Raw genomic sequence first — 24,412 nt, 5'->3', positions numbered from 1 at the left:
TCAGAATAAATCAAGATTCCAACCTCTTCTCTACATCCATGGTACAGCCTGGTCCAGGTCACCAGCGCCTCTCAGTGACAACTGGTGACCTCCTTCACGGTCTCTCCACTTGTACCCCAACCCCTTCCATTCTGCTCTCCTCACAGCAGCCGAAGGGAGCCTCCAAAAACTCGGGTCAGAGTTTATTATTCCTTGGCTCAGAACCCTCAGTGACTCCCCTCTCACTCAGAATAAAAGACAAGCCACCTCTCCAGTCTCACCTCCAACCACTCTGCCTCCGCTCCTAGCATTCCAGCCCCTGGGGACTCCTTGATGCCCCTTGAACACACCAGTCTCGCTCTCACCTTGAGGCTAATGCTCTGTGCTTCCAGAACGTTCTCCCCCGACAGCTGCCTGGCTCACTCCCCCACCTGCTCCAATCCCATCCCCTCCCAACCCAGAACCTGACATCACAGCTGACGTGGGAACCTGCTCCCGTTCCTCCTGCAGGGACCCCAGGCCCCCTTGTCCTGCTCTCTTTCCTGTCACACTGACCACAGTTTAACAGATCATATAAATTGATTTGCCAAGTTAACTGGTTAGTTTTTCAACTACTTATTGATGCTTATTTCGACTATTTATTTCCTATAAATTGTTCCTTGTCTGTCTTGCGTCACAAGAATCTAAATTCCACAAGAGAAAGGCTCTGTCTTGGTTTTGCTCACTCCTATATCTCAAGGGCTTAGAACACACAGCAGGTGTCCAGCTCATATTTGCTGAGGGAACAAAGGCACATTCGTTCAGCCCAGGGACCCCCTGGCTTCCTGAGCATCCTACCCCTTGTGATCTGATCTAGCCCTCCGCTCTACCTCCACACCCACAGCCACACCCAGGATACATCTATACCCGAAAAGCTGCCAATTCTCAGATCACAAATTCAGAAAATCCGCCTCTTGGACCACAGCCTGTCTTCTGGCTTATTTGTTCAAGGACCCACAGGACACCTGCGCTTTGACTTCATCAGGAACCCAAGCGAACGTACCTCTCTCCTATCTTCTTAGCCATTAGCGCCTCTGTCTTCACTTCTCCCTCTCGCCAGCTTTGAATCCATGGTCTCTATGCATCCTTTATTATATTCTCAAACTGCCCTTTGGTCCTTTCATTGCACAAGCAAATCCTCCAACTTAAATGAGTTTAATTTTCCACTTAAGCGTTTCAGAGCGCTGCTAAGAGAAAGTCCTGGTAAAACAGGACAAGTTGATACCGCTGTCCACGTAAGGCGACAACCTTAGGCAGACCTGCACATTTCAAAAATCCCACTATTGCATTCTGGAGCCAGCTGGTTTCCCACTGTTTACAACTATTTAAACGTTCATTCCCTTTAAAGCCTGTCACTTTTCCACTCTGTCTCAGAGAGTGGCTGCTTCTTTCAGAGGCAAAAATGACTATTAGAAATTATTTCAGCTTTAATTTGCAGTCATCACTTCTTCCTTCTCCTCTCCCCTATTACACTCTTGCCCTTTGCTATTTAAGGCCAAGCTGCCCCTACAAACTCGATGTCCCGCCCTCCTATCTTTCTCAGAAGCCTTTCTCAGTCACCGCCTCTATCTGCCAGCTCCGTCCCCATCGCTCACAGGAGGGAAGTGAATCTGGGGAGGGGTCTCGGTCTCAGTCTCTCCCTCTCCATAGGAAAGAACTGACACCTGTCCCTAATTTCACGTGACCTTCCTACACTCTATTTTCAACACAGAGGCCAGTGATCCTCTTCAAACGGAAGTAGGATCATATTACTTCTCTGCTCCAAATCTTCCAATATTTTCCCATCTCACCTCGTTCCTGAATCCTTATCATGACCCCAAGCTCTGCCACCACCTCCACTACCTTTCTGCCCCCGTCGCTGCATCCTCCGGAGTCTCTGCACCTGCGTTCCCTGTCTGCAGCACTCTCTACGTAACTATATGAACTGTCCTCTGTAATTACAAGGCTCGTTCCCTCCTTAATTCAGGCCTCTGCTCCGGTGCTCACCTTAGCGGAAAGGCCACACCTAACACCCTCTATAACAGCACCCTGTGCCCTCCAGCCGAGCCCTCCCCAGCCCCGCGTGCCCACATTCATTTGTCCTGACGGCTCTTCTCACCATCTGATACACATGCTGGTTCCTGTCTCCCCAACTCTCCCCAGAGTAAACTCCATGGGAGTTAAGTGCCCTGTTTAACCACTGCTGTTCCCCCAGCGCAAACACAGTGCCAGGCACAGAGTAAGCTGAGTGAATCCATGGATTTTATGCTGGCTGAGTGGCTGGGCCGGTGTCACACAAGGTGAAGGAGAGACTGCAGGGCGGGATCGAGCGCTGCCCTGCGGCCACGCTACGCGTAAGGGACAACACTCTCTCCAGGGGAACTCGTCCTCTTGTTTGCCTTTATCACCCTCTCCGTGCTACTGATCCCCAGAGTCATATCTGCGGCTCAGATCATTTTACTGAGTGACGGAGTCACACAGATAACAGCCTGCATCTCCATGAGGCATCTCAAACTCAGCATGTATAAAGCTGAACTGAAATCCCACTTTTAATACACACGCAGACTGTTCCCCCTTCAGTATCCAATCGCACTGACATCCCCGTGGCACCTCAAGCTAGAAACCTTGGAGTCTTTGTCCGCTCCCTCCTGCACATACCCCTACCCAGTCGCTTACCAACTCCTGCAGACCCCATCTCCTAAACACCTGGAGAATGCTCTCACTCCTCTCCTCCTCCCATGGCTTATGTCATTTCTCTAGTCCAGGCTGCCATCATTTCCTTCCTGCCTGGTCCTTTACGATCACCTGCCAACAACTGACAGCTCCTTAGTAACTCCTGCTCTGCTGGAATACAGCATTCCCTAAATGCTGAACCAACACATCTCTTCAACCTATTCACAACCACGGAAGACTCTGTTTAGTATTGCACAATTTAGACCCCAGAGCATCCAGGTCTCAAACATAAGAAAGCAGCCGAAAGACAATAATGCCACGGGGAAAACTCTAGTTTTATATACGTTTCCATTTTTTTTTTAAAACTATGTTTTTCACATTTCAGTTTAAAGAATTACAAAGTTGTTTCCAGAAGACACACTTATCTCTTAAAAACATCCTACCTGAATAACAGCACTGAACCAACATGTGTTGCCAACATTCTTCAGCCCAACTGGCCAGCCATCAACTCGCCTCCAGCCACTGGGATTCGGATTTTCCCCCCAGACTTCACAGCGTTTTCTCTTCGAGCGTTTAGTTTCAGCAGAGGGTGCCTCGTGCATCCTATATTGTGCCAACGTACCACACATCAAAAAAGAGAAAAGCTAAATGACAACGTACTACATGGAGGATGCTGGTAACCTTTCATAGGTAATTCAAATTGCCAGGTAAACTACTTACTAGGTAATTACCAGCTATAGAGTAACTATAAGATTATAATATAAATGAAAAGTAAGGTTTAAATATAGAGTTATTAATCCTTCCATAACAGAGATTATTAGCAATAAGGTCCCTAAATGCAACAGAGTTGAGACTATTTACAGCTACCAAACTACTAAGAGTTTTAGATTTCAACTAGTGCCTTCTCTCAGACCTTGCCGTTGAAAGAGGCAAGACAGACATTCTGCTACAGATAAGAGCCTCCAGATTGCTTAGCACACAAACCAGGGCCCTGTGTTTCCCTGAAAGAAACCACTTGGCAGTGTGAGTGGATAAACATATCCGGGACCTGACAGGCCACCACTCGGACTGGATATTTGTGAATACCAGACAATTACCAAATTAGTGCCAATTCAAAAAATACACCCCCTAGTCGCTTCTGAGACAGAGTGGTTGAGTGGTAACTTTCATTTTCAAATAGCTGACCACATAACCCTCAAAAGTTTGCAAAGGCTCAAAGTTCATAAAGAGAACACGTATTTATCAGATACTTGCACTAGGATGGGGTTTTGTTCCCCAGTAACTGTGAGCTACAAAACCTTGCAGGATTCTACTTAAAGACCACAGGCTGCATTAAGACCCTTATTGTACTCAGTTTCTTCAAAAGTGAACCAAAGAGTAAGAAAGCTAATGTGAATTTAAATTTGCTCCTAAAAGAAATCTCCTTCAGGTGCAATTAAAGAAGCCTGCCAGCACTGCTCCTCAGCAGCACGCACAGAGATACTGTCTTTGACCTACATACTAGTGTGCAGAGCAAAGATCATAAACTAAATCAATAACCTGTTAAGATCTCTTCCATCAGTCTGAATTTTGGGGGACTCCAGCAGACTCAAGGCAATGGCAGCCTGAAGATCATCTTTGCTGTCATGAGTAAGGTCTATTACCTCTGAAAGATACATAGAAATTCATTAGTCAAAGATAAATAGAAATTCATTAGTCTACATGCAGGAAACACTGCCCTTCTGTCTGTATTGTAGGGAAAAAGGTAAAAGCATTCACGAAATTAGATACACTCCCTAGTTCTCACTACAGTGGCTCATCTGTGTAACAACCTCACTATTCTACACTAGAGTCAAACGAGTATCTTACAGCTACACTGTAACCTTAAGATTAGCTAACAGTACAGTAATAAGCTGCTAAAATGAAACGAATCAAATACCTGCTTCTGCAGTCTTACTCCAGAGTCAAAAATACATCCCATACCTGTAAGTTAAATAGTCTCTTTACTTATCATTACTTATCAGCTAAAAGTTGAACATTCAAAGAATATTTTCTTTTTTTTAAATTTTATTTAAATTTCTTTGAGGGGAGGAGGTAATTAGGCTTATTTATTTAATTATTATTATTTTTTTTTAATGGAAGTACTGAGGATTGAATCCAGGACCTTGGGCATGCTAAGCATGCACTCTACCACTGAGCTATACCTTCCCCACAAAGAATGGATGTTTTCAATCTCACAGAAACTATTCTAGAGAATAAAGAATATACATACTCCTCAACTCATCTTTTGAGGTCAGCATTAACACCTTGCAATATCCTTAACCAATCAAGAACAGTAAGAGAAAGGAAAAATAACAAACCCACACAAGATCACAGGTGCAAAAAGCCTAAACAAAATATTAGCAAATACAATTCTGCTAACAGACCAAACCAGGTTATACAGTAAGACCAAGTCGAGTTCATATTAGAATGAAATAACTGAGTTCATATTAGAAAACAGACCAGTAAAATCCATTATCTTAACAGTTAAAGGGAGAAAATGATCATCTCAATAGATACAGGAAAAGTATTTGATAAAACCACCATTCAGGAATAAAACTTTAAGCCAAGTAGGAAAAGAAATGAGTATTTTTAGGCCGATAAAGAATATCCATGAAAAGTCCACAGCAAACTTTGTACTTAATGTTGAAACATTAAACGTACTTCCTTTAAAACTTAAGACTGAGACAAAGATGTCTAATGTGAGGACTTCTATTCACCATGGTTCTGAAAGTTCTGGGCAGGGCTAAAAATAAAAGAGATTTTAAAAAAATAATAAAGATTGCAAAATAAGAAACAAAGCTGTCATAACTCACAGATAATGATCACCTACAAGGGAAACCCAAAATAATCTACAGAAAATAGTTATAACTAATGAGGTGGTTAGATAAAAGATCAATGTACAAAGGTTAAATGCTAACTATTATATATAAAATAGATAAACAAGGCCCCACTGTATAGCACAGAGAACTATATTCAATACCTTGTAAAAGCCTATAATGAAAAAGAATATAAGTATAAATGAATCACTATGCTGTACAATAGAAATTCACACAACACTGTAAAATCAACTATACTTCAATTTTTAAAAATTAAATAATTACTTTTTTAAAGTTAGATTAATTTCTATACATGAGCAATGAAATATTTAATTTATAAAGAAAAAACCCACAAAGATCACAAAACTAATAATCATGATTGTGTGCTACTGGCATAAGAACAAATATAGATCGATGGAATAGAACTGACAGTCCAGAAATAAACCCTCACATTTATGGTCAATTGGTTTTCAACACAGGTACCAAGACAGTTTAATAGAGAAAGAATATCTTTTCAATAAATAGTTCTGGGACAACTGGATATCCACATGTAAAAGAATGGCTTTTAACCCCTACCTAACATCATTTACAAAAATGAACTCAGAGGGGATCAAGCCCTCCAGGTAAGAGCTAAAGCTACAAAACTCTTAGAAGAAAATAGGTTTCAATCTCCATGACCTTGGATTAGGCAATGGCATCTTAGAGACGACACTCAAAGCACAAGCAGCCAAAGAAAAAACAGACAAATGTGACATCATCAAATAAATCTTTGGGCTTCAAAGGAAACTATCAGGATAGTGAAAAGACAACCCACAGAATGAGAGAAAATGTTTGCAAACCACGTATCTGGTAAGGGATTTATGTTCAAGATAAATAAACAACTCCTACAACAGAATAATAAAAAGACCAACAGCCCGACATTCAAAATGGACAAAGAATTTCAACAGATACTTCTCCGAAGAACATAAACAAATGGCCAACAAACACATCAACATCACCAGCGACTAAGGAAACACAAACCAAAACCCTGATGAGATTAACATTCCACACCCACCTGCACAGCTAAATAACAAGTGTTGGTGAAGATGTAGAGAAGTTGGAACTTCATGTATTGCTGGTGGGAATGTAAGACAGTGCAGATGTTGTGGAAGTTAGAAGAATGAAGTTTGGCAGTTCTTCAAAAAAGCTAAACATAAAAAGCTCCATGACATTGGACTTGGCAATGAGTTCCTGGACATGGCACCAAGAGTTTAGGTAACAAAAACAAAAATCAACAAATGGGACTAAGTCAAACTTAAAAACTTTACAGCATGAAAGGACACAATCAAAAGAGTGAAAATGCAACCTACAGAATGGGAGAAAATATTTGCCAATCATTTATCTGATAAAGAGTAAATGTCCAGAATATATAAAGAACTCTTACAACTCAACAATAACAAAAAATCAACTAATCCGATTTTAAACATGCTCAGCGTTGCTAATCAGCAGAGAAAAATACAAATCAAAACCACAATGAGAATACTACTCGGCTACAAAAAAGAATGAAATAATGCCATCTGCAGCAACACGGATAGAACTAGAGATCATCATACTTAGTGAAGTAAGTCAGACAGAAAAAGACAAATGCCATATAATAACACTTATATAGGGAATCTTCAAAAAAGATACAAATGAACTTATTTACAAAACAGAAACAGACTAAGACAAAGAAAACAAACTTATGGTTACCAAAGGGGAAAGGGGGTGGGGGAGGGATAAATTTGGAGTTTGAGATTAGCAGATACAAACTACTATATATGAAACAGATAAATAAGGTCTTAAGTATAGCACAGGGAACTATATTCAATATTCTGTAATAAACCATAATGGAAAAAAAAATTTAGAAGTATGTATATATACATGTAACTGAATCACTTTGCTGTACACCAGAAACCAATACAAAATTGTAAATCAAATATACTTCAATAAAAATTTTTTTAAAAAACCACGGATATCACCTCATATCCATTAGAATGCTATCACACACACACACATACAAACACACACACAGAAAATAAATATTGGTGAGGATGTGAAGAAATTGGAATTTTTGTGCACTGTTGGTGGGATTATAAAATGGTGCAAATGCTATGGAAGAAACAGTATGGAGGTTCCTGGAAAAAATTAAAAATAGAACTACCATATGATCTAGCAATCTCACTTTCGGGGATATATCCAAAATAGAAAAGCAGGGTCTCGAAGAGATATTTGCACATCCATGTTCACAGCAGCACTAGGCACAAGAGCCAAGAGGTGGAAGCAACCCAAATATTTACTGATGAACAAATGGATAAACAAAATTTGGTATAAGCATACAATGGAGTATTATTCAGCCTTAAACAGGAAGGAAATTCTGACATGCTACAATCTGAATGACCTTTGAAGGCATTATGCTAAGTGAAACAAGCCAGTTACAAAAGGACAAATACTGTATGATTCCACGTATATAAGGTACTTAGAGTAGTCAAAATCATAGAAAACGGAAAGTAGAACAGTGGTTGCCAGGAGCTGGTGCAGGGGGAATGGGGAGCTACTGTTTAATGGGTACAGAGCTTCAGTTTCGTAAGATGAAAAGAGTTCTGGAGATGGACGGTAGTGATGGATGCACAGTGACATGAATGTACTTACGACCACTGAATCGTACACTTAAAAATGGTTACGACAGTAACTTATACGTGTATTTTACCATAATTAAAAAAAATTGGAAAAAAAAAAGGAAATCCTGTCACATGTTATAGCATGGACAAACACTGAGGACATTATGCTAAGCGAAATAAACCAGTCACAAAAAGATAAGTAATGTATGTTTCAACTTATATGGAGTATCTAAAGCAGTGAAATTCACAGAAACAGAAAGTAGAAGGTGGTTTCTAGGGGCAGGTAGGAGGGGGAAAGGGTTATTTAATGGGTATAAAGTTTCAGATTTACAAGGTGAAAAAGTTCTGGAGAGCTTTTGCACAATCACGTGAATATACTTAACGATACCGAACCCTGTACACGTTAAAATGTAAATTTTATGTTATATGTTTTTTAACCACAATTTAAAAAAAGATTTCCAACTAGTAAATTATGAAGTAATGAGAGATAAAACATTACCACTTTGAAATTTCCAATAAAATAAAGAATCTAAGCAATAATCAGTAATGGTGGCGGGAAACACTGGGGGGGGGGCTTTGATGATAAATGAATCCAGCTGACACTATCTGAGCACAACAATTCTAACAACACAAATGGAGGGTGACCAGACATTGTCTGCTTCTTGATATGACAAAATGGAAGAAATACACACAACAGATGCCAGATAAGTATGTAAGTTATTAGGAAAGACAGGAGATGGAAAAATCCATTAAAGGATACCACAGGAATGCAATCAGCAAATCCCAGAATGTGTGAAACATGACAGAACAAAGGACTTTATTTCTTCGAACATTCAATTGCAAGAAAAAAAGAGGGAGGGAATTTATAGATAAAAGTGATCTTAAAAGACATTTCAAACATATTTTAATGTTTTAATTTTATGTGGATCATTAGACTCACAAATCAACTGCAAACATATCGTTAATGAGACAATCAGGGAAACTTCTACACAGGTAGTTAATGAGGTTAGGGAATTATTATTAATTTTTAAGTGTGATAATATTGTCGCAGTTATTAAAGAGTCCTCTTTTAGAACTTTTTTAACACAGAATTGTTATACAACCTAGCAATTTTACTCCCAGTTTTGTCCATCTCCAGCCTCCATTCCTCCCCTGAACAGCACACTCCACCTGGGTGTCCAACAGGCATTTCAAACTTAACACTGCCAAAAGTGACCTCTTCATCTTCCACCCCAAATCTGCTCCACCTGCATTTATTCCCATGTCAGGGAAGAGCAACTTCATCCTTTCAGCTGCTTGAGAAAAAAACGTGGAGTCCTCTTTAACCCCTTTCTTTCCTCCACAACTCTTACCTCCTTTGTAAGCAAATCCTACACAGCAAGCACTTCTCATCCTCCACCACTACATCCCAGCTACATCACCTTCATCTGCAATAGCTTCCTGACTGGTCCTGGGCTCCTGGATCTGACCCGTGCTCACTACTCCCTCCCACACCTTCTGTTCCCAACACAGTGATCAGAAGGTTCCTTAGAAAATGGAAGCCAGTTTACCTCGTTCCTCTGATCCAAACTCTCCAATGGCTACTCCTCTAACTCAGGGTAAAAGCCACGCCACGCCATTATGAAGGCTCTGCACGGTGCATCCCCTGTCCCCGCTACGGCCTCATCTCTTTACTGCTCTCCTCACTTGCTAGCCCTCAGCTCCGGGCTCCTTGCTGAGACTTCTGAAGCTAAGCAAGGTATACATACTCCCATCTTTGGGCCTCCCATGACTCACTCCCTCACCCCTTTTGCATCTTCTCAAAAGGTCCCTCCTATTTGAAATCCAGTTCCCAGCACACCTTTTTTTTTTTCATTTCTTTCATACTATCCTTTATTCATCTCCATGGTACTCATCACATTCTAATATGCTATATAATTCACTTATTTACTTTTTTTGCTCTCCCCTACCAAAAAAAAAAAAAAAAGCAAAAAAAAAAGCTACAGACAGCAGGAATTCTTGTTTCCTTTCTTCATCTCCAGTGCCTAAAAGAGTGCCTGGCACACAACAGGGGCTCATTAAATAAGTGCAGAATGAATGGAACCATTTAAGTGCCTGGCACATAGTAATGGCTCAATAATTAGCCATTATTACCATTACGTCCAAAGGGTTGACATGATTGACAGGACATTCACATAAACTCATCTCTGATTTTCTGCTAGTTGAGAGCAGGACCAAGACAGGATATACCCACTTGCTAATACTTCTTTGTTGACAGCACTCCCCTCGACTTCAGATGGTTCTGTAGCAACGGTGTCTTGACTGGGCTCTTTAACTCTTTCATCAGTGAGAAGGCTGACTGCCTGGGTGATGTCACCATTACTGGCCTAAGGGGAGGAAAAAAAAATAGAAATTTCAAAAGTGAAGCATCACAGCATGCAAAATAAGTAGTCAAGTTAGTTTTTTGGTTGTAACTCCTCACACCCTGGTGACATACTGAGTAAGTCTAGGCATAATTCTGGGCTATAAAGTAGAAAACAGAGTACGGTGGAGGATAGTGAATCTACTTTGGTTAAAGCATTGATATCAAATTCCTAGTTACAGTGAGGGAGCTGCTACGCTCTGATTTCCCACAACATGCAAACGAGAATGAACTCCTGCTGGAGAGCTGTGCTCACTGCTCTGAACACTCCTCCTCCTGATTTCACAGAACTGACAAGGCAGGATGTATCAAAAGGGAGCTGGCAATTAACACAGATTCCAAATGAAGTCAGCTCCTACGATAAAACTGCCAAACAGGCACCATATTCTGCAGAGGTGACCATGCTTCTATTTCTTTTTAACTTTTGCTTAGGAAAAAAATTCTAACATATACAACGGGAGAGGGAGTGTGTAAGTGAACGCCACGTGCCCATCACTCAGCTTCAACAATTATGAAGCCAGGGTCAATCTTATTTTACCTACTCTGCCTCCCCCTCCCAGATATTTCCAAGCAAATCCTCAGCGTCTTATCATTTTACCAGTCAACACTTCAGAACATATCTTAAAAAAAAAAAAAAAATATATATATATATATATATATATATATATAACCCACAATGCTAATAGCCTCACACAAATAACCAATTCAAATTTCCCTGACTCAAATATTTTTTAGTTTGTCAGAATCAGGATCCACAAAAGGTCCACACAGTGTAATTAGCTGATATGTATCTTTAACTTCCCTTACGCTGTAGAGTTCCCCCTACTGTGAGTCTCTCCCTCCCCAACTTTTTCCTGCCCTTATAACTTACATATTGAAGACACTGGCTCATTTGACCTGTAGAACTTCTGTCCCTGTACACATGCACTTTCTTTTTGGTATAAAAATAGGCTGAACTGGGGGGAGGATGTAGCTCAAGTGGTAGAGCTCATGTTTAGCATGAATGAGGTCCTGGGTTCAATCCCCCATACCTCCTCTAAAAATAAGTATATAAATAGACCTAATTATCTCCCTCCCCCTTAAAAATAAATTTAAAAAAATTTTTAATTAAAAATTTTTTAAAAAAGGCTTGAACTGACAAAATTATGGTACAAACAACTGTCTTAAACCCTGTTGACTAATCGGGGACTTGAAACTAACCTTCAGAGCTTCATGAAGAAAAGAAGGGTCCTGAATGCCCGTGATTTCTCTCAGTTGATTTAACAGCATTTGGCAGCTCTGTATTTGAGAAACAAACAAACAAAAAACCCACAGACACATGTCAATCAGAAAGTAAGCCTGGATACATTTAAGCAGGTACAAGCATCTTGGGTAAACAGGCCTGAGACTTGCATTTCTTACTTTAAAAAACCAACAAGCTCTAAGCAACAAGGTATTGACTGTCAGGCACATTCTGAAATGCCAAATCTATTGCTCTTTTAAAAGCCTCATCATAGAAAATGCTTTTGGCACTTGGGGAAGAAATACGAGTAAACAGTAAAACTACAAATACAGAAAACATTTAAACGTAATATTCTAGTCTTAATGGACGCCCAAAGTGCCTCGGGTTTCTCTCTGTGGGCAGTGCGTTAAGTAGGTCATTATAAGGAGTCCAGGGAATTTGCATGGATGTGGAGATGTGCTATTTTAAGCTTCACTGCGCATGCCATTTGTGTGTGTCATTTTTCACTGACAATAAGTTTCCAATCTTGTAATTAACAAATGATACTACCAACATCATATAGGAAACTTTAGCCTTGACTGCTTAAAAAGTATAGATGAAGTGAGAATTTTCTGAATTATAAATAAAATTCCAGAGGGACAAAAATAAAGCAGGGAACGCTTTCTCTTCATTCAACTGAATCGTGGAAAAACCTTTCTTATTAATGTCCAGCTACAAGATCCGTTTATAACCCTCTTCAGCCTTAGAAGTCTTCACTGAGCATTTTAACCTCTTTCACACAAAGACAAAAGTTAACACAAAACACCTATTTACAAGGAAGCTCAATGCAAACAGCTGGCTGGCCAAGGGAAGACACAGTGATCTTTCAGACGAATACTGAAAACAAAATAGTTTAAATTCAGTCCAGTGAGAGGAAATCTAATTTACACCATTCCTAAGATTAGCCTAGAATGAAGCCCCGATTCAACACTTGACGCTTCACCATTAATTATCTTTCTGTTGTCCTATGTCTCCAAGAGGCAGTTTACGCTGTCAGCTGTGACAGAAACAGTATCCTCTGCTCTTCAATGGCCGAGAGTCCAAGGCAACGCGTAAGGGTCATACCACCAGAAATAACAAACTGAAACACTCGGTACCGTCCTCGGAGAAGCAGCGACAGTCTTTCTGTGCGAGTCCCAGGCCAGCGTCACAGGCTAGAAATGGAGCCCTGCCCTGCTGAGCCCAGCAGTCTCCGAGGCTGGGCACCGGGGGAGGGACTCTCAGACCAACAGGTGTCCAGATTTAAACTTGGCAAACACTGAAAACACAGCATGTGATTTCTAGAAGAATGAAATATTAACAAGTGTTTTTTCAAACTAGTTCTAATTCCATTGCTCTTACTGTGCAAAAGTACATGAATCTATATATCTCAATCATACTCAATTTTCTAAAAATTCCACATCAACGTACTCCAAAAAAAAAAAAAAACAGCAGAACAGTAATTGGGAAGGGGGAAATGAGTAGCTTATTAACCCTGAACTGGAACCAAGAAGGTGACAATGGGATAGATAATCGCAGCTTCACCTCAAATTACTCTATGAACCAAGTGGCACAGGAATCACAGAAAATAATCCAGTTAAAGTAACAGCTCACACACCGCTTACTTTCAGCCAGGTGTTGTTCTGAACACTTCATGCGTATTGATTTATTTAATCCTTGTAACAAACCTGGGAGACAGACATTACACCCACTTGACAGAAAACTGAGGCACGGTGGGGTTGAGTAACTTACACGAAGTTACTGCTAGTAAGAGGCGGGGCTGGGGTCTGCCCCCGGCTGCCTGCCTGCAGGGTCCGCCCACTAACCTCTATGCCATGCTGTACGAAAACAAAGAGAACAGGCTGGAATACCTATTTAATGCAAAACAATGCAAATACTTTATTTTTATATTTTGACCTTGATCTCTGCATCTTAACAAGTTTCCTATTTTTATTTTAGCTGCCTTCATAAAATCGCAATTTTGATTACTCCGTATATAATCAGTTGCAAATAAGCTATCATCAGAAAGTGGAGAGGTAAGTACGATACTGAACTGACTCTGAGGTGCCATCCGTTATAAAAAGCACCATTATTTTATGTATCACCCAAGAGGAAAACTGCTGCCATTGAAGCTATGACACACGGCCTTCATGACAGTCCTAGGAGACACATGCATCAGTCACACCAGCTTCTTGCAGCTCTAAAATGGCTCATTCACACTAAGAAATACAGCAATTCACCCCCTTCCAGGTGCACCGCCTGGGCATGCAATAGGCAATTCTTTTGCATATTTCTCTGTTAACAAAAAAAAAACAGCTTAAAACACGTATATTATCTTCTGTTTTCAGGTCCTTGACTGTAGCTTTGTAAAAAAAACTTGGAACTGTAATCATTCCTCCAATGAAAAATATTTTACTTCACATAAAATCATATTTGCACCCTTCTGTTCCCTTTCTATGCCCTTCTCCGTGTGGTTTTTTTTTTTTTGTTTCAATGTTGAAGTACAGTGTGATCTTTTTAAGCCATTTTAAATGACAAGTAAACTAACTGTGTGGTCCCAACCATTGGGTGCACATGACTTGACTACCATGACAGCAGGAACAGCGAGGTCCCAGCCCATACACGCGCCAACCATGATAACCACATTACACCTGCTACTCTGATGGTATTAATGTAAGGAGCATCTCAGTTTCAGAGATTTCAGAATGCCAAATAAATGTGAGTAGATGAAATACAGTGTTCAAATCGTAAATAATTTACTCATCATTATATCTGCCCTTGGACTACAGTCCCACTCCCGTCTCCACTTTATAATAGGCAGCAGTGGACATTAACACATCTGGAATAATACACTCAGGAAATGAAAATAAACTCTAAGTTTCCCTTTTTCAAAAGCAATTGGTGGGGAGGGTGTAGCTCAGTGGTAGAGCATGTGCTTATTAGCATGCACGAGGTCCTGGGTTCAATCCGCAGTCCCTCCATTAAAAAACCAAAAAAACAAACACTATTGAGCAGAGGTGACAACACGTAAAATCATGTGGTACAGCTCCAAGAGCAACGTCATATCCATCTCACCTCCTTCCAGAACCCAGTCCCGTACTACTCTCTGCCCTTTCTAACCTCCCAAGTGGAGGGAAGGAAGGAGCCTGTGAATGAATGGGACTTACTGTCTTCACCTGGTATTTCTCACCATGCGGCTCTCTAACTGTTTTAAATGGGAAATTCTTGCCTCTGTACAGGCAAGATCCATACGACATCCCGCCTGATTTGAATCGTCTGTAGGACAGTGCTGTTAACAACTGTAACTAACACCTATTGGACGCCTGTCGGAACCTTGTGTGCCTCACCTACGTGTAATCCTCGTAACAACTGTAAAAGTTAAAAATCACTATCATCGTTGTACAAATTAGAAAACTAAGGCTTACAAAACCTGTTTTTGCCATCAAATGTCTTGAATCAAAAGATTAATCAAAGGTAACTATTAAGAGTTTGGATGATACATTTCACAAGGATTAAGCTATGCTATTGACCCACAAAAAAAACTGCTGTGACATGACTCAGTCTGATAAATATTTAGTTAAACCTAAATTCTCAGCAGTACCCACAACCCAAATCTTCATCAGTACTATGTGTTACGTGTTAATTTTACACTAACAGACAAGCTAAGTGCATTAGGGACCTACTGTGCTACTGACTCCGACAGTTTCTCCTGGAACTTCACAGGAAGCGGATTTTAAACATTCACTTCACCCTAACTCTGATGCTACTTATAAAGGACACACCCAACAGGAGACAAGACAAAGCCTGTGCTCCAGTCATAACGAAGTCAAATAACTGGCGAGAACCAACATGCCTGCATTTCCTTAGCTAAAAACACATTATTTTCATAAAACAAAAACCACTCTCTTTTCCTGTCCAGAGGCAATGAAGAAAGACAGGCACACATAAATCTCTAGAAGGAAGGAACTCAAGCTTTCTGACCTCAGCTTCTCGGTGGCTTTGGTGCAAACCAGTCCACTTCTCGGAACTGAGGTTTTCATAAAACTTAAGACAATAACTCACCGCAAAATAAGCAATAAACAGGATTATTCACACAATTAAAACATTAAGCTTTCAAGTTTTTGTAATAAACAACTGGCCTAATCTTACTGCAACTAAATTAAAATTCTCTCTCATCAGATGAAGCAAATTAGTGAGATTACTAATCTCACAATCGTCAAAATACCCGATTTAGCATTGTGATGAGGTGCTTTCTAGATTATTCAGTTCTTTCAAACAGGGATGCTGTTTTCATCATTCTGATGCACACACTTCCTCCATCTCAATTGTATACTATTACAAAGACATTTCTAAAATTTAAACTTAATTAAATAATTTTTGATAACTGTTACTTTACTCCAAAGAACGACCAAGGTGTGCCTAATAAAATTCCCTCCAAAGTTAAAGATTTGGCTTTCTAATTTTAAAATAAACTTAAGTATTCAAGGAAAGCAAAGAAATAACTCTGGAGTCAAAGAAAATATACAGCAGCAACTCCAGAAATCCAGTCTGTACAACTGGGTCTTAACAACACACTCTAAGACTGCCACTATCCTTTCCAACTTCCACAAAACAAGGACCAAGTCCACAAAAGCCCTGGTATTTTTTCAGTTTTTTCCAACAACAACTCCATGTCGGTCCAGTTTACTCATAAAGCAGAAATCTAAAGCGTCTTCAGGTTATGGTCCTCTACAAGTGACAAATAGCAGTTTTTTGTGGATGAAACTAAATCCCCTGAAATTGATAACTTATTTTAATGGTACAAAAATTAGGTACATGATGAAAATGACTAGGAAACTAGGAATAGAAGGACATTTCCTCAACATGATGTGGTCAACTGATTTCTGACCAAGACTGCCTCTTAGACCATTCGATGGGGAAAAATAGCCCCTTCAAAAAGCGGTACTGGGGTGCTACAGGGATAAGATTGATGGTGTTTAAAAGTACAAATTTGCAACTAGCACTAAAAGAGCCATAGTTATTAATGCACAGTTATTAACACAGATAATAGTATTGCACTGTATGTAGCGTGATAAACCCCACTGTGATGTAAACAGCACCCATATCATACTATACAAATTTACCAAAGTAATACAATGTATGCCTTACATTTACATACACCACAAACAAAAATAGTGCTAGGACAACTAGAGAATCATTTGCAAAAGAATGAAGTTTGATCTCTACCTCACACGATATTCAAATACTAACTCAAAATGGATCAACAACCTAAACATAAGAGTTAAAATACTTTCTTTTAAAAGAAAGTTTGAGGTAAAGCTTCATGGTCTTGAATTTGGCAATGGATTCTTTTTATAAGATATCAAAAGTACAAGCAACAGAAGAAAAAATAGTTAAGTGGGATGTCATCAAAACTAAAAACGTTTGTGCATTAAAGGACATTATCAAGACGGTGAAATGACAACCTACAGGATGGGAAAAAATATTTTCATATAAATCTGATAAGGGCCCAGTATCCAGATTATATTAAAATTCTTACTATTCAAACAATTAAAGACAAACAAACCCAATTAAAACATGAGCAAGGGACTTGAACTGACATTCAGACATTTCTCCAAAGACTATACACACATGGCCAATAAGCGTAAGAAAGGATGCTTAACATTAGCCATTAGGAGAATGTAAATCAAAACTCAATGAGATACCAGTTCACCCCCGAGGATGACTATTATGAGACAAACAAAGCAAAAATGAAAAATAACAAGTGTCTGGGGAGGGCGTGGAGAAATTGGAACCCTTGCGCATTGCTGGTAGGATTGTAAAATGGTGCAGCTGCCATGGAAGTCTGGCAGTTCCTCAAAATGTTAAACATAGAATTACTATATGATGCAGCAATTCTTTTAGGTACATACCAAAAGAACTGGAAACAGCGAGGAGGTTATAGCACAGTGGTAGAGTACCTGTTTAACATTCACAAGGTCCTGGGTTCAATCCCCATTATCTCCATTAAAAAATAAATTAATTAAAAATTTTAAAAAATTGGAAAAAAATTGGAAACAGGTACTCAAATATTTGTACATAAATGTTCACAGCAGGATTATTCATAAAAACCAAAAGGTGGAAACAACAAATGTCCACCAATGGAAAAAATGGGTAAGATGTAATACACAGGGCAGAACATCAGTCATTACTGAAAGGAATGAAGTACTGATACGTGCTATCACTTGGATGAACCCTGAAAACATTAAACTAAGTGAAAGAAGTCAGACACAAAAAGTCACGTATTGTATGATTCCATTTATATGAAATGTCCAGAACAGGTAAATGCAGAGCCAGAAAGCAGGGGCTGGGGGAGGGGGAGTAGGGAGTGATCACTTAGTGATTAAAATGTTTTGGAACTAAAACAGAAATGGTGATTGCACAGTATTGTCAATATACTAAATGTACACATTAAAATAGTTAATTTTATACTATAGGAATTTCAACTCAACAGCATAAAAATCGAGAGCTCTATGCTTGCATGAGCACGTGTGTACACGTACGCATGCGCACACCAAAAAAGAAAAAAGACGCCAGGAAAGTGCTAACTTGGGCAGGAATACTGGAAAGGGGAAATATTTGTTTAGGACATCTCGGGTTTAAACCAACTACAACCATCATGCAGCAGCTGCCAGCTCCTATTCACGCAGATCTTTAATGTGTCTTTGAATGTCTGATATTTTGACTTCCCTTTTTACTAGAAAGCCTTCACAGTGGAAATTGGACTAAGTAGCCCGGATTCCACCACATGTTAGCCTCTGGGGAAATTTCAACTTGTCTGAGCATCAATTTCCACATTTGGAAAACAAAGTACAGCTTAAGCTTTGACAGCACTACTGTGACTATCAAGCAAAGTAATACATACAAGAATTGTTACTAAAATGAAAAAATGATTGTATGAATGTAAAATACTGTGACCTGCCCATCCAATAAAACTCATCTAGAGGTTGTAGTGGAAATACAGACATCTGAAGACAAAAATACCCCTGCTGTGATTTTGGTTTTATCACTTACTGGCTGTGTCACTTTGCAAAGTCTACCTCCTAGTTACACTAAATTTTACTTCGTAGGGTTGCCATATGGGTTCAATGAGAACATATGTTAAAGTGTTTTGTAAATTGTCAAGTGGCAGTCAAAAAGTTTGGTTCTAGAAAGACATGCATTGCAGTGGGGAAAGTCAGAATGTCTCAAGTCCCAACTGCGCTACTTAAAATTTAATCTTGAGTAAGTCACTTCTGTCATCCGCAGTGGAGGCAAACAGACTTTGGTTTAAAATCTATTAGGACCTTGCAAGCTATATTAATATCTGGGTCTGAGTTTCCCCATCAGTGATAAGACATGAAAATTCATACCTTGTAGTGTTTTGTAAAGATTGAAAATGTACAGAAAAGTGCTCTGGGCAGCAGCTGGCATATGGCAGATGCTACAGTTACAAGTGTATATTCCAGTGCCTGGCCTCATAACTGTGGGAACGGAGCTCTGCAGCAAGTGTTTATAGCCAAGGAGGTGGATACACAAGCAGAACCTTTCAAAAAGCATTTGGAGAGGGGGAGAAGTCATCTGCAATTTGGGATAAGAAATGCAGATCTAGAAGCAGTCAGTAAAAGGACAGCGACAACCGAGAAAGCAAACAAGTCCACCCCTGGCAGAGAGGAAAGGCAGACGGGCCAGAGGAAGACAGGGCCCAAGGGTCCACGGGAGGGAGCTCAGGAGGCAGGGGAGCTGCAGCACTGGGCGCACTAAGAGGGCCCTGAGCTGAAGCCTGAGGCCAGGGTTCTGCCCCAGACGGTGTGATCGTGAGTCAATGGACTCCCTAGACCAGTTGCTGCATTTGCAAGATGGGGAAGGCTACAGTGGGTCAAGTTCAAACATATTTTCCAGGGCGAATTTCCCTAAGAAAGTTGTAAAATGATGTCGTCCTGCTATACCTCTGTGATGAGACTCTGGAAATTTTTAGAAAAAGCAGAACAGTTGACAGTAAGTAGCAGTAAAATCAAATGCCAAGATAAGTATCAACCAAAAAGTGTCAATGAACAATCATCACAAATGAAAACATGAAAATGGGACTTAGGGGGTACTTGAATAACCAAAGGAGACTATAAAATGAATTAGGACTGAAAAGCCACTGATTTGACAGGAAGGTGGTTAGTCACTGGTCACCTCCAAGAGATCCATTTCATTTGCTGGGAACAAATACTAAAAGCCTACTGCTGGCAAGGCTCTGGCTGGGTGGCCTGGGAGATGCTGATCACAGAAAACCACGCCCTGCCCTACAATCTAATCTTCTGCTGCCTGGTCAGCCTCTCTGCAGGCCTCTGGGCAATCAGCCCTCTTCTTCCTGGAGCCTAAACTCATCACCAGAGCCACCTCCTAATTGGGTTTTTGCAGAAGCTGTCGCTGCACCTCAAGGTCTGTGGCGGAAACTGGGAACAAACTCTTCTACCAGCCAATGGCTAATCTTGCCTGGGTCTGTGTTTTTCAAATTTTCTACAAGTTGGAATTACAGTGGTAATTGGAAAACCGTTTTAGGAAGGAAACAGGTGGATTTAGAAAATCTGTTCAAAAAGTAGACAAGATAAAAGGAAGGAGGTGGACAAGGCAACAGCTGGACGGGGCAGAAGGGGATTCTGCTGTTGCTGCTATTTTGTTTGAGGGCTAAGGACAAGTGTGCACAGCTGAATGGAAAATGGGAATTCTGTGCAGCAGGAAAGAGCTTCTCAAAGTTTATCCCCCAGGGATCTTGTCAAAAGGCAGAGTCTGATTCAACAGGTCTAGGGTGGAGGCGCAAACAGTGGTGTGTGGATTTGTGGAGCTTGTTTATTTCCTTAGTAGAAATACTCCCACTGCCCACGATTTCAAGCTACCAATGTGAGGTCACTGACCACAGAGCTGGGCAGAAATGTACACAGTCAGCTGGAGAGGCAGTCCAAGCACAAGCTGGCTCCAGCACACCCAAACTTCTACATTTCTAACAAACTGCCGGTGATGCGGATGCTGCTGGTCCGTGGACCATGCCGAGTTACAAGGGAGCAGAAGACACTGAAGGTGCCTGGGGCTTAGGCTAGGATAAAGATGTAAGAAAACTTAGGAGGGAGAAGAGAGACATCATCTAAATCAGGGTTTCTTAAGTGCAAAATTACTGATGTTTTGGGCCAGACAACTTTTCTTTGGGGGGGGGGCGTGGCTATCCTGTACACTGCAGAATGTTTAGCATTTACCCACTTTGCTTCTACCCACTTGATGACAATAGTATTCTCCTCCAGGAGTCACAATCAAAAAGGTCTTTAGACACCACTGATATAGATTCATCTCTAAAAACTGAAGGGAGAAGGGTACCTATTCCACTGAGAGAAAAGAGATGCTCAAGAGGCAAAAAAAAACAACACACACACACAAAAAACGAGACACAGCTCTTTAGGTATCAGCAAACTCAGTCTAGTAGAAAGGAAGGTTATCTAGAAAAAGGTGCAGGGAAGATTGAAAGTCTGAAACTTCAAGAGGAGAGTTCTAGAGAGTAACAGAAAGATTCTGACCCAAGGCAATGGGTCCACTGACTAGGAAGTAAGATCAGGGTCAGCTTGGGCTCTTGGAGTCACAAGTGCCTGGATTCAGTCCTGGCTATGCCATTTACTAGCTGGGAGACCTTGGGCAAAGTATTTAAAAAGAAATGAGAAAAATTCCTGGAGTTGTCATAAGTACTGAGATAACGTATGTTAAGTTCTGAGTGCGCACACGCACGCACGCACGCATGTACACACACACAAGTTCTGAGCACAGAGTCTGGCATATAGTCCATGCTCAATTAACCTACTACTATTATCAGCATCATTGTGTTCCTTGAAAAATCATCCTTCCCTTGGCTATTGCTTTAAACTTTGATGAAACAGAACACATGGAAAGCTCTTGCCTGGTAAGGTGTTACTGTCAATGTGTTTTGTAAAAACTACTTACTCTGTGAGTAGAAACTGTTTATAGCTGGAGGCATGAGAGCCGTGGAAGCCAAGCACTGACTTACTGATGTTCCAAAAATCACAAATAAAGAGACAAAGTAAAAGAAAGAAAAGCCAATAAACCAAAAGAAAGCACTAAATTTTCACTGTAACTGACAGGTTTTCATAGGGCTCCCGTTAGCCGAATGTGAGGCGAGCCCTCCCTAGGACAGGTGTCAAGGATGACAGGTTTATAAGAACCAAACTGCCTTCAAGTTGTTTATCCTGCAATAACAGAAAACATTGCTGCTGGTTTTCATCTAAGATAAGAATCGAGTAAAATCATACCCTCTTTTAGACTCGAGTACATACTGAGAACTTATTTCAAGAGCACTACATTCCTCTTTCACTAAAATTCTCGGGAGGCTGTTAACGGGTTCTGCCTGTCCCAAGTACAACTGAACAATAAGGGAAGGGAAGCATTCTAGGTTTTAAATAGCTTCTGAGCATCAGGGGAGGGGAGCTCCCCACAATTAGAACAATTAAGGATCCTTTAAGGGCAACGCAGAATGCTTCAGAGAATTCAAAGTAGAGTTCTAACAGGCAACTTAGGAAGATGCACAAGAAGTTACTAAAACCTTTCCTCTGAGATGTGAAATGCACCCTCCCCACAGAAGATTCCTTCAAGCTAGCCTGCGAACCTCAAGCATTTCACATTAACAAAAACAAAACGGGCAACATTATCAAGCATTCCAAGCTTATCGGCTGTCTGTATGGGGCGAATCATTGGGAAGAACAGTAAATGTCATCGCTGTGCAGGTTGCCAGGAATCAGGGTCCTCCAGCCAGCCACAGCCACTGGAGTTCCAAGCTTTCCAAAAATAGTTATGACTTATATACAAGTGTTCATCAAACACCTCGCATATAAACTCAGAGCGCCGAGGCAGTGGTCACCTCTCAAATGGTGGCAGAGGTAAATGCATTTGCTGATGATCAACAGGCACATGGTCTCAACCAACAAATTTAAGTATGACTTGCTCTCCCTTAAAAATAGTGTCTTCTCTACATTAACATGACTGCCCCCAAACTAAGACTTTCCCACCTGTTTTTAAGTCACTGTGCTAAAAACAAAGAGCACTGATCTCTGAAACTGGAGAAAATCCTGACTCAGATTCCAACAGGCATGTATAAACACCTAACAATATTTCTATTAGAAATCAGCACATGAAATAGCATACGCCTACTTTCATTTTGAAGCCCAGGGCCTGGAGGTATCTTTTATTACTACAGGACTTTAAAAGGGAAGGGTGGTCACTTTGTACACTATCGGTCTCCTGAGTGCCTGAAAAGAATAAAAAGCAGAAAAGGTTTCTCACGTGGAGGTATCTGACAGCTTTGTCTTGTAAATACTTTATGCAACTCCTCATTTCCAAACTCGCATTTGAATACTTGGTACAGGTTTCCCATTCTGTCTTGAAAAAGCGCAGCACTGGAGGGGTGACCGGGTAGTAGTGTTATATACATTCCAAGGTAACAGTAGAAGACATTCTCAAATTGCCCACTTCCCAAGTTTTTTTCGCACAGACATTAGCCTTTTGATTTTCTCTCAAACTAGTGTCCTTTTACTCTTACCATCTTAGCCCAGAAATCTTTGTACTGATCTCAATCGTCTTAGATAATAGGACTGGGAAAGCATTATCAGCATACCTTCTATTCATCGCGGTGTTCCTCCCCCTTCCTTAAAAATCTACAGTGATAAATGCAGTAATTGGGGAGACTGCTCTCTGCTCTTTAAAAAAAAGGGGGGGGGGTGGAAGGTAGGAAGTGGTAACAAGGACCCCATGTCTTTCACGCGGTGTTGATAAATCCTGGCTTTAAGTTAGCTAACTTCGGTCTGCTTTGGAATCTTTTAAAACAGCACTGCCTTAAAACGGATTCAAAAACAAAAACAAAAAACAAAAACCAGCAAAGCTGCCCCTTTCGGAAGTTTCTCACCCCCAGTCAAGGCCCACGAGCGCTCTCCTTAGGGCTCCCAGATGCAGACAGCTCACGTCCAGCCTTTTATATTTGATTTTCCAAAACAGCTAATCCCTCTCGAACTTCAGCCCGCCCCCGGCCCGAAGAGAGTCCTCAATCTGTGCGACCCGAGCCTCGCAGCCCTCAGCCTCCCCCCCGAGCCCCCGTCCTCACCCCGGCCGGCGCACCGCCCTCGCCCTCGCCCCCGCCGGGCCCGGGAGCCCCCCGCAGCCCCCTCCCGCTCGCCGGCCTGCGCCCCGCGCCGCTCCCGCCGGGGCCCCGCACTCCCTCCCCCGCGCCCCTGCTCCCGCCCGCCGCCGCCGCGGGGCCCACCGAGCCGTGGCGGTCTGCCGCTCCGGCCGCGTCGTCCTGCTGCAGCTCCGCAGTCATGGCCGAGGCGCCCCTCCGCGGGTCACCCGCCTCCTGCCGCCGCCGCCGCCGCCTCCGCCGCCAGCCCAGCCTCGCCGGAGGAGCAGGAGGAGGAGGAGGAGGAGGTGGAAGAGGAGGCTCCGCCCCCGCCCTCGCCCTCGCCCTCGCCCTCCACCCGGCTCCGGCCCCGCCCCCACCCCGCCGCGCGCCGGAGGCTCAGCCCACAGGCTCCGCCCCCGGCCTGCGCGCGCACGCCAGGCGCGCGGCCGAGGGCCC

General features: G+C 41.5%; 1 protein-coding gene across 6 annotated transcripts in view; it reads right to left on the bottom strand.

Moving 5' to 3' along the window:
• The window catches only part of USP28 (ubiquitin specific peptidase 28), a 56,648-nt gene extending 32,344 nt beyond the window's left edge, over positions 1-24,304 (bottom strand). For 4 of the 6 annotated variants that reach the window (XM_031670504.2, XM_031670505.2, XM_031670501.2 and 1 more), the window contains exons 1-5: positions 24,101-24,294; positions 11,745-11,822; positions 10,377-10,509; positions 4,210-4,315; positions 3,114-3,273 (exon numbers count right to left, since the gene is read on the bottom strand). In XM_031670504.2, the coding sequence (XP_031526364.1) occupies positions 3,114-3,273; positions 4,210-4,315; positions 10,377-10,509; positions 11,745-11,822; positions 24,101-24,157 (534 nt within the window). In that variant the 5' untranslated portion in view covers positions 24,158-24,294. Of the gene's footprint in view, positions 1-3,113; positions 3,274-4,209; positions 4,316-10,376; positions 10,510-11,744; positions 11,823-23,127; positions 23,241-24,100 lie in introns of all 6 variants that reach the window. The other 2 variants (XM_031670500.2, XM_031670497.2) reach the window with 2 other exon arrangements.
• Between the last annotated feature and the right edge of the window lie 108 nt (positions 24,305-24,412).

This window comes from Vicugna pacos, chromosome 33 (assembly GCF_048564905.1).
Source record: "Vicugna pacos chromosome 33, VicPac4, whole genome shotgun sequence".
NCBI classification, from domain to species: Eukaryota; Metazoa; Chordata; class Mammalia; order Artiodactyla; family Camelidae; genus Vicugna; species Vicugna pacos.
The sequence above is the reverse complement of the archived record's forward strand: the minus strand, read 5'-3'. Positions and strand labels throughout refer to the sequence as shown.